An 11034-nucleotide genomic window follows, 5' to 3' on the forward strand; every position below is an offset into this window, starting at 1 on the left:
TACATACTAGCAGATGACCCCAAAGAGAAGATTCACAAGAGAATCTTTATTTGAGACTGGAACAACCGTATTAGACCTTCCTGTTTGAGACAAGGGAAACCAGAACAAATTCTTTTGTTATAGTAAATGCCCGATTGAACCAGGAAGCTGCTTATGGGGATCGACATTGTTGGCTCTATGCTGTAGTTACATTGAATAGCAGAGATGTCAACTACCCCATGCGCATACTACTGAAAATGAAGCGAAATGACCATGCCAGTTACTATATAGATTTTTCAAATGGCCAAAATGTAACTGACGATATTATGCGCTGTATACCTTATATTGTCGACTTTGTGTAGCTGCCTTGGCACCTCTGCCATCTTAAACTATAAGAGCTCCTCTGGCGATACAAACATTATTGCAATTTGTCTATGAAGATGTCGTATTCAGTGGAAGATATATATATATATCTTGTCCTGATTGGTGTGAATAGAAATGAACATTACACTGGCGTCAATAAAATCTAATAGTGCACTAAGAGCAGCGAACAACTACAACAGGCCTGCGTTTTCTCCAGATAAGAAATGCCAATTTAGAATGACTACTGGATGCTCTTCTAACAGATACGCCCGAAAAGAGTGCTAACATAGTAAAATAAAAATTCACCATGAAACTGTTGAAAATTTGCTGAAAATGAGCAAAACAAGTGCTCAAAACTAAAGAACAGAAAGCAACAAAAGAAAAGAAAAATGTAAACAGATGTAAACGTCCTATTTGTCATCATTGTGGATATGATGGAGAAATGGAAGAGATGTTTTGATTTAACCATATTGTATTGCCTATATACATGCAAATAGATAAAAAAAAATCCAAGAAGCTGTTTCAGTAAATAATAGGGGCCTATAGCATTATTCAGGCTTGCATTAATGCTGAAAAAAATAGAGTATCGACCTGTACGGTTTGAAATTCGCAAGGTTTTGTTTAACTTCCAAGGCTCTACTACCAACTCGGTGAATGATTCAATTGTGAAATGAAAATGCTGTGTTAAACATGTTATAAACAGATTGGAAAGCATTGTATGTTTACTGTTGTGTTGTAAAAATGTAAATTCTTTGTAAAATTGTAAAACTGTTTATTGTAACAATTTGCCCCAGACGCTGTAACAATTTACCCCAACGGTGGGGTAAGTTGTTACATTTCACCAACATGATACAACTATCTTTATCGGATAGAAATATTCTTCGTTTTAGAATTAATAATACAAATTTGAAAATTGCAATGAATGAGCTTTACAAAGAAAATAAGCTGGACAAAATCGGTTAAATAATTCATCCGATACAATATAAAATATGAAAAATGTAACAACTATCCCCGGTCTCCCCTACATCTTTCTCCAAAAGTTTGATAAGAAAAGAAGAAAGAAAACAATAAAACAGCATGGGTGTTGACTCAAGGACAGTGTTGAATCAAGGACTCTTGATGATATATATAAAAGGTGTATTTTTTATAAAGATAGGCTTCTATGGTCTTATTGATAGAATTTCAGACTCCTGTGTTCCGACTAAATATGGATCTGGGGAGCCCATTCCTTTGCAATTATCACAACATATTTTCCTTACGACAACACTTTGTTTACAAATGGCGTCTGCGAGACCAACCGATATTTTATGAAAAGTTTATCTTGTGACATAATGTAAAATATATTTCCTCTACTTTTCTATACATGCTAGATTCTACCAGATTTTTTTTCTGTCTTAAAATATGAGTCGATTTATAACTGCGTTTATTTTACCTGCAAAAGATTTGACAGGCACGAGTAAAAAAATATGATCAGATCATATGATATAGACAAAAAACATTGTTTTCATTCTAAATCAGTCCAAAAGAATGAAAACTATTTGGTGAAATATCAGCCCCTTACAATTGATATATACCTTCTACACCAGACGAGCCTGGGTAAAATGGGACATTTTGGTGTTTGGCGATGAGAATTTCACACATTCAAATAACCTGTTGAACAGGGCTTTTTCAGGGGGTTTTGGGAAAAAGGCCCTGGTCGTATTGGGAATTTTTAACGCGGTAAATTGTCAAATTTGGGAAAATATACTGACAAATTAAGTGAGTTTTTAATCAATATATATTAGTTTAAATTTTCAGTTTCAAGTCTACTGGTAGACAGTAGATCTATCCCCTTGTGAAATTTTGAGAATTTTTTTTTTTTGGATTGTGTTTTCCCGTATTGCCTAAAAATACAGTAACTCTTTATTTGTCATGCTAAAGGTTTTGTTTACAGTTTGTTTTCACCAAAGTTATAACTGAAATTATCCAAAAAGTATAATGGCAAAGTGCGCGTATTTTCGAGAGTAAAAACTGGGTCGCGAAAATATGTGACAATTGATTTTAATGGTATAAGAACTACCGGTCAACATGTTTTGGGTACTTTATACAGTTAGTATTTGTGTTTTTTTATGCACTTTGAGAGGTTTTTGCATACAAATCATACATTTCTTCAGCAAAATCTTGTAATCATTTTTTGCCAAGGTTACAGACGGTCATGTTACTAAAAATAGAAACGAGTTGGGTTTTTTCAATATTTTGTTTGATTTACTTGGCAAACAAAACTAATTGTGCAAGAATTATTGAAAAACAGGAAGTAACTGATTTCAGTTGGGAAATTTTTCATTGGATTGGGAATTTTTTGCTCCAGATTGGGAAAAATAGAGCATATTTGGCATTGGAATGGGGCCGAATATCGGCCCCGTGAGATAGCGCGAAAAAGCCCTGTTGAAATTCCCATAAAATGCGCAAAATTTGGTATGATGGTATTAAATGCCTCCGCTACTATTTTCTATATAAAATTAACAACTTATAACATATTTTTATCAAGATTTCTAGCCTTTCCCTTACAGAAGCAAGCCTCTGTGGCGTACATGCTGCGTATTTGCTGTGTATATGCCGCGAACACAGTAGTACGCCAGAGGAGTACATTTTACATACACCGCATGCCGCGTACATGCCGCGTACTATTTCGACGAGTACACAGCATGTACGCAGGAGGTCACTAGTACACTTCAAGTACGCAGCACAGACTCTGAAAATTTAAGGAGTACACTGCATGTATGCAGGAGGGACTTGTACAAGAAAATATACACTGCATGTGCACCGCAGATACTTCGAAATTTATAACACTTAAATTTAGTTGCATTAAAGTTGTTTCCCCTTGATGCAGTTACGCCATTTTCTTCAGATGTTTACCAAATTACATGCTACAAAAATTGATTTATTTCATTGAAAAATGGATGAAGAAAAGCATACTAATTTATTTGATAACATCAATCTACATTATTTTGGTAAGGGTAAATACTTATTGATGCATGTCACTTATCTTTTTTCTGTTTTTTTCTGTCCAAATGATCAGCATTTGCATTAGAAAGTTGGTGGGGTAAGGAATTTACATTATCACAGCAGTTTCGCCACAAGAGTACACAGCATGTATGCAGCAGGAGTACACAGCATGTACGCCGCAGGACTCGGGCCAGGAGTACACAGAATGTACGCTGCAGGAGTACACAGCATGTACGCCCCAGGAGTACACAGCATGTACGCCGCAGGGGTAGTACACCGCAGGCTCATTTGCATGTGAAAAGTGTATGTGCCGCGTACATGGGTGAAAGTTTTCCGGAATACTCCGGAAGTTCCGGATTTTCCATCTCGGCCGGGATCGTTTTTCCAAATCGTCTAAATCCGGGTCGAAATTCGGTGTGGGGGGGGGGAGGGGGGTGTTGGTATTGTGTCATCAATCAACAAAGCTTGAAAAATCAGTCGATCGGCGACAAACACAATCGACTCTGTTTATCATATTTGCCGTTTGCAGCGCATCTCGCATATCGTCAATATGTAACGACAATTTTGATTGGCCCGCATAGGCGCTGTACTTCAATGAAAACAACTGTTACGTTTTTCATAAATTTTACATGCGCCGAAAAGTTCCCGCGCGTCAGAATTTGCACGGACTTTTGTCTGCAGCATGCATTTCTCGATTTCTTGCATGCACATGTAGCCGCCTCGTATATTGCGAGTTATGTCTTATACGAGCATTGGTGGGTTAAAGTCGGGATAGGGACGAGTGGACCTCTCTGTACGCTCATCCGATCGGACGCGTGGATTTTACCTCGTAACTTTACCAAATGCAGAAATTACATCCCTAAAAATAACCTGGATTGACTGGAATTTACCCGCGAATCGTAAAGATATCAAAACGTCATACCAGTAATTATCCATTCCACGAACACGTGCGACCTATCGTAATAATAATATCTAATTTAGGCTAGATCGCCGTTACTTTTGTTTATCGACACGTACACAAAAAACGCGCTTAGTGCATTCATTTTTAATATAATCGCTTCAAATTTTCAACACCGCTTGAGAAGTAATACAGTTTGAATTCTATAACGATTTTAATAAGATATCGATTGAAATGTAGGCAAAAGTCTATAAAAAACGATCGAATTTTCATACATTTATTAGTAAAATTTCAAACAGCGCGATCTTAAATATTTATTTATTTCTAAAAGTAAATAAATACTACATTCTATGGTCATAAAATTCAGACTTTTGACAAGAAAGTACAAAAAACAGAATTAAAAAATCTTAAATAATAAAAAAGCGGCAGCTATTTCAATACATGAGTAAAACAATTTTTGGCAAACAGATTTCTGTGTAATGCGGCAGAATAGGTTACGTGACCTCGTGAACGTAAATAGAAATATGGTTTTAAAATAAAGCAGTATGATGTCGCTGTGGTTTTAAATAAGTTTGATAAGTAAATGAATATTTGTAGATGTATTTTTGACACGACACTATGTGAGATATTCTTCTCAAACAATAATGTAAAAAAATTTAGGGCAAATAGGTCACTTATCGTTTGACACATTTACCTGTCAGTTTATACGGGATATTGCACATTCGCTTTTAAAAAAATTAAAGAAGATACTTTTTTTACTGTTTTAAAGAACCGAGGCGGTATGATCAGACAGTGATGTGTCACATGGCGCGAAAACATGACGTAATGCCACGACAACTTTGATCTCCACTTCAGATGCCATGATACCGACACACTTCTTTTAGCTCTTAAAGGGGTTTTAACTGATGACGAAAACAAGGCCAGTACTTATTTTATCAACAGAATATTTACCGATAATTGTTATTTTTTCCGCTTTGAACAGGGGTGGGTTGATAATTATTTTTCGGGATTTTCGAATCCAAAGCAATCTAGATCAGATAGCCATTTTTGGCAACTTTCGTGATGTCTGGATTTTATTATACACACCTTGTAAAGAGTTCCAATTATAAAACAAGCGTCAACCACGGAAAAGTCACTTTTATAAAAAAATTGCAGTGATGATTACTCGATCCCGTTACGTACCGAAATTTACTTCAACTGTTTGTTTTAAAACATCATTTTAGACGACCGTTATATAACTATTCACTCACGTTTTTCATGACTTTCACGTGCGCCTAAAAGTTGCCGCGTCAAAGTTTGTACGGACTTTCACACGCATGTCTTGATTTCTACGGTTTGCACGCTTTTTATCTCCAAAGTATCAATCTTTCCACGAGGAACTGGAGGAAGATCAAGATTTCTTTCGGGGATTAACACGCCGTAATTAGGGCTGCACGGTTAGTGCGTCAAAAATAATGTTTTTACCGCCAGCGTACAATACTTAGGATTTAGAAAGCAAACATGGTAACAAATGGAGATGGGCTTGGCTATCTGAATGTGACACTGATGGTGATCGATGGGGTCTTTGGCTACGAAAACCGGATATTGCAGGGGCTGCATTTTGTGAATGTTGTGCCAAAACATTAAAATATGGTGGCATGAAAAAACAAAAATGTTGCTAGAATTTTCAGGTAGTTTCAGTCTGAATCTTACAAAAATATGTTGAGGGTATATTGTTGAAACAAGTCCTTGACTTAGAAAAGTTACTGTTAACTGAAAATCATGCATTTTGTGCAATATAATAAGTAAATTTTTGGCACACATATAAGGGTAGAATAGGGCTGTTCTAAGTGTTCAAAATCACTAATTCTCAGAAGCTTCCGGGGGGCTTTGCCCCCCTGGCCCCCCTACCAGGGCTTTGCCCTGGACCCACCGGGGGCCCTAGCGGCCCCCAAGCCCCCGGCAAATTTTTCAGGATTTTCAATATTCCATACTTTCACCCATGCGCGTACATGCTGCGTACTATTTCCTGCATACTAAATTCCTCCAGCATACATCCTGTGTACTATGTAGTCCACAGCATGTACGCAGCAAGTAGTACGCGGCAGAGCTCATTTGCATGTCAAAAGTGTACTACAAACGTACTTTTGGTGTATGTGCGGTGTATATCCTGCGTACTATTTAAAGCCCTTGATTTCAGTACACATGATCATGTACGCACCATATACGCTGTATGTACACAGCAAGAGTACGCAGCAGGCCTTTTTCTTCTGTAAGGTTCACTTCCTGCAAGACTACCCTTGTCTTGAAGTCTGTCTTTAGGCAATCAAAATATACCCAAAAAATATGGGGTTGACGATAATGCAGTGAAACCATGGTCACGTGACTGAGACACATGATGAAAACGCTAATATTGCGTAGGTAGACATCAGAAATACCTACTTTCACTTTCATTTTACAAGGCAGCTTCAGATCAATTTTTGAAGCATAAAACATAGCTTAAAAATCATCTGCGACATTCCTTTTTACAATCAAGCATCAATAAAGCTTATACCTGGCATGAAAATGGCCTTTACTGCACTATATATTGATTTTGGACTACATTCGAGTGGACCACGGAGGCATATCCGGCTAACTGCCCCTTCATGCCTAAAATCCTTACAGGAAAAACTTATGAAGTCGCGAAAATTGTAGTGAATGGAGACTGAGTCAGAAAGGCCTAAAAAAAAAAATTCTTTGTTTCTGGTAACATGCTCAAAAAATTAGGGTAGGTCGGTCGTTTTTTTATGGAATTTGTTTTTATTAAGGGAGACTTTTCGGAAATTATTTTTGTGTCAAAAAATGAATACAAATAAGGGGTTATTTTGAGCATCAGTAAGTTGATTTCTAACATCACTGACCATGTTTAAAGCATAAAAAGTGCAGTTTTACAATTTTTTGTAAAAAAGTTGAAAAAATATTCTCCAAGGCCATAAAACATTTAGGGTCGGGCCAAAAATTTAGGGTAGGTCGGGATACCGGAAACAATTTTTTTTTTATGCCTAACTGTGGTACCAAACTACAGGTATGCTATTTAAATCGCTTTCCACATAGTTTCCATTTATGATTGGATGCTGCGATCCAATCAAAATTTTGTTAGAAAAATCTGTTTAGGTACGTCACAGGTTGGTCGGATTTTCTGAGAAATTATAGTTGCGGAGAAATTATAAAAATAAGAAAATGTATTGTAAAAGTGTGAATTAAAAAAAAGGCAGTGGTTAGGATTACGGTACCGTAATCCTATTACGCAGCTGCTATTATGGTACTGGAAGTTGATATTTTAAATCGACACTACTTTAAAATATACTACAGTACCATCCATAGTAATTCCCAACTATTTGATGTATGCACAGTGTATGATATAGTTTAATCTAGGTTTATTGAGTACCATTCAATGCGTGTGTACGTTCAGTGTGGGAGAATTAATGTTGACTGTGCTCTGTTACGTAAAGCAACCAGACAATTCAATTTTGTTTACACTAGTAAAAAGTCACTGCATGCATTTCTGTAATTTCATATCCGTTTTTGTATGCTTAAAAATTATCAGACATGCATATATGCATTATTTCAAAGCATAATTTATGCTAATACGCATCTTATCTGGATCGAGCCCTGACTTGGCAAAGTTAGAAACTGGGTCATGTGGGTCAAAAACTAAAATCAAAGGAAATGCTTGTTAATAATGTAGAGGACATATTTATGACCTTATCTTCATGAGACTTGGTAAGAATGTTTATCTTGATGATTCCCATGCCAAAGTCGACACTGGTCATGTGGGTTCAAAAACTAGGTCACCACTCAAATCAAAGGAAAAGCTTGTTAACACTGTAGAGGCCACATTTATGACCCTATCTTCATGAAACTTGGTCAGAATGTTTATCCTGATGATTCCAAGGCCAAGTTTAACAGGTGAGTGATATAGGGTCATCATGACCCTCTTGTATTCATCTTTACCAATATCTAACTTACTCTAACTTTAATTTTCACCCAATTCATCATTTTCAGTGTCATGTACGCATTCTATGTCAAACTTGACAAGACATATAAATATTGCAGGATTAGAAATCGACGGGAGTGACACATAAATCATAATATCTTACAGAATGTCAGAGGGGATTAACAATAACAATACAGATGACTTGGGTACAGAGACAGATGTTACACACCAGAAGAGCTTGGCGATGCAGGAAGAGAGTATGGGGCCACTTAGGGAAGACCTTGCTGATTGGATCGCTAAAACTCTAGGTATATCCATGGTGGTCCAGCATGGCCATGGAGCCATGAAGTTACTATAGTTTATTTATGTTTGAATGAATATCTGTCTACATTTTTAAGGAAAATTGCTACAAAATAAAATAGAGGAAAAACAAATTAAGAACTTTCTGGATTAGAAACTGTCTACAGAAGAGTTTATTGACCACCCTGATAGAATGTGATACACTCAATCCAAGTATTAGGAAAATCTATTTTGGCTCTGTTTTCTTTTTATTTTAGTATACATATCAAATTAAGGAGACAAGTTTGTTCAGCTGTTAATGTTTAGGCATAATTATTAATGAGCTGCATCAAAGATGGTTTTTTTTTTTTCTTCTTGTTTTTTACAGGCTACATTTGATCAGTTTTCGCAGTTTCATAACTAATTTGCTAGGATTTGTTTTAAGTTTACCTTATTTGAATTAACAATTTTGAAAATGAGTTGTGTTTTATGATTGTAGAAATTGATATATCATCTGGGAACTTTATGGATGTGTTAGACAATGGTGTGTATTTGTGTGATCTGGCAAATGTGATTCACAAGAAAGCTGAGGAGTGTGTGCAAGAGGGCAAATGCACTGAGGTAAGAATCAGTACGAATCAAAATGAAATTGTTACGTTCATGGGAGACCAGCTTTCATGGTTGCACCATTCCTCAAAATAAAATCCCAAATAAGCAATAGTTTCTTTTCTTTTATCTATGAAGTTTGAATTCCACAATTTCATATCCTGTTGAAAGACAACCGTATTGGCAGAAACCACTAATATATACTTTCCTTTGAAATGGAGGAGGCTGAAACTGCATGTTATTATGCAATAAAATCACTGTGTTTCAATGTTATTACCTCATAGGGTCATATATCATTATATTGGCATGCCTGAAAAGAAGATCACACAAAACAGGCAAATATTGGTGGATATCATCAAGGATGTAGGAAGATAATTCTTGAATTCTTGTTGTTTTAAAAATCTAAGTGATTTATCTCAAACAGTGATTTTCTCTTGAACAGAATCATTGTTTATCATTCAGACGCATATTATTATATCACTCGGGCTGCACCCTCATGATATACTTTTTTCACTCCAAACAGTGATTAAATTCAATGACATAATCACTGTTTCGGATATTTAATATATTTTCATCTTAATAAACTTGTCTTAATATTTATATATACTGTTTCTATCAGGAAATACCAAAAGTACATCTAAAGTGTAGACGGAATGCTCAGTCTGGGAGCTGGTTTGCTAGAGACAATTCAGCCAGTTTTCTCAAGTGGTGCAAATCATTCAAAATGCAAGACGATTGTTTATTTGAGTCGGAGGATTTAGGTAGGTCTCGGCAAAATATATCTTGACAGTTAATGATTATGTAGTCAGTCCTTGATTATTTCCCACATTTTTTTGTCATCTAAAAATGTAAAATGTGTCTCTATTTCTTGAAAAAAAACACTGTATAAGAGTAAATGTTTTCACTGTATAAGAGTAAATGCATTATATAAGGGCCTCCATGGCCGAGTGGTTAAGGTCGCTAACTTCAAATCACTTGCCCCTCATTGATTTGGGTTTGAGCCTCACTCAGGCGTTGAATTCTTCATGTGAGGAAGCCATCCAGCTGACTTACGGAATGTGGGGGGTTCTACCCAGTGCCTTCTCGTGATGAATTAATGCACGGAGGGGCACCTTAGGTCTTCCGCCACCATTAAAGCTGGAAGTTGCCATATGACCCAACATGTGTCGGTGCGACGTAAAATCCAACAAAATGCATTATACTTGCAATACTGGAAATTATATGTGTATATTCTGGATTTGTTCAAGTGGTATATTTATTTCAGTGATAGCATTACTGAAGAAGCTTAAAATGCTTAAATAATTTTTAGCTCATTTGATTTTTTGGAAAAAAATGAGTTATTGTCATCACTTGACGTTGCCTGTTCAGTTTTATATTTAGGTCAGCTTTTCTCCTAAACTATCAAAGCTATTGCTTTAAAACCAGCAACGCTTTTTCAACATCATTAGCTGACTCAGTACAGCAAGAATCATAACTCCATCCTGCTTTTTGCAAGAGTTATGGCCCCTTTTGGACCTAGAAAATACCAGATTTCTAGGTTAAGTTTTATGTTTAGATTTAACTTTTCTCCTAAACTATTAAAGCTATTGCTTTGCAACTTGCAACACTTGTTCATCATCAAAAGCTGACTCTGTACAGTAAGAAACATAACTCCATACTGCTTTTTGCAAGAATATGGCCCCTTTTGGACTTAGAAAGTCAGATTTCTTGGCTATGTTTTATGTTTAGGTCGACTTTTCTCCTAAACTATTAATGCTATTGCTTTAAAACTTGCAACACTTGTTCACCATTGAAAGTTGACTCTGTCAAGCAAGACACATAACTCCATCCTGCTTTTTGCAAAAATTATGGCCCCTTTTGGACTTTAAGTTTTGCGTTTACGTCAACCTTTTTCCTTTACGGTCAAAGCTGTTGCTTTAAAACTTGGAGCAGTTATTCACCATTAAAAGTTGACACTGCACAGCAAGTA

General features: G+C 36.2%; 1 protein-coding gene across 1 annotated transcript; it reads left to right on the forward strand.

Moving 5' to 3' along the window:
• Nucleotides 1-8346: 8346 nt before the first annotated feature.
• LOC128552319 (growth arrest-specific protein 2-like) lies at nucleotides 8347-9984 on the forward strand. Its single transcript, XM_053533353.1, has 3 exons — nucleotides 8347-8488; nucleotides 8959-9080; nucleotides 9685-9984. Exons 1-3 carry the CDS (start codon nucleotides 8347-8349, stop codon nucleotides 9850-9852), a joined length of 432 nt encoding a protein of 143 aa, XP_053389328.1. The 3' UTR covers nucleotides 9853-9984.
• Nucleotides 9985-11034: the final 1050 nt, after the last annotated feature.

Source organism: Mercenaria mercenaria, unplaced genomic scaffold (assembly GCF_021730395.1).
Source record: "Mercenaria mercenaria strain notata unplaced genomic scaffold, MADL_Memer_1 contig_2292, whole genome shotgun sequence".
Classification (NCBI taxonomy): domain Eukaryota; kingdom Metazoa; phylum Mollusca; class Bivalvia; order Venerida; family Veneridae; genus Mercenaria; species Mercenaria mercenaria.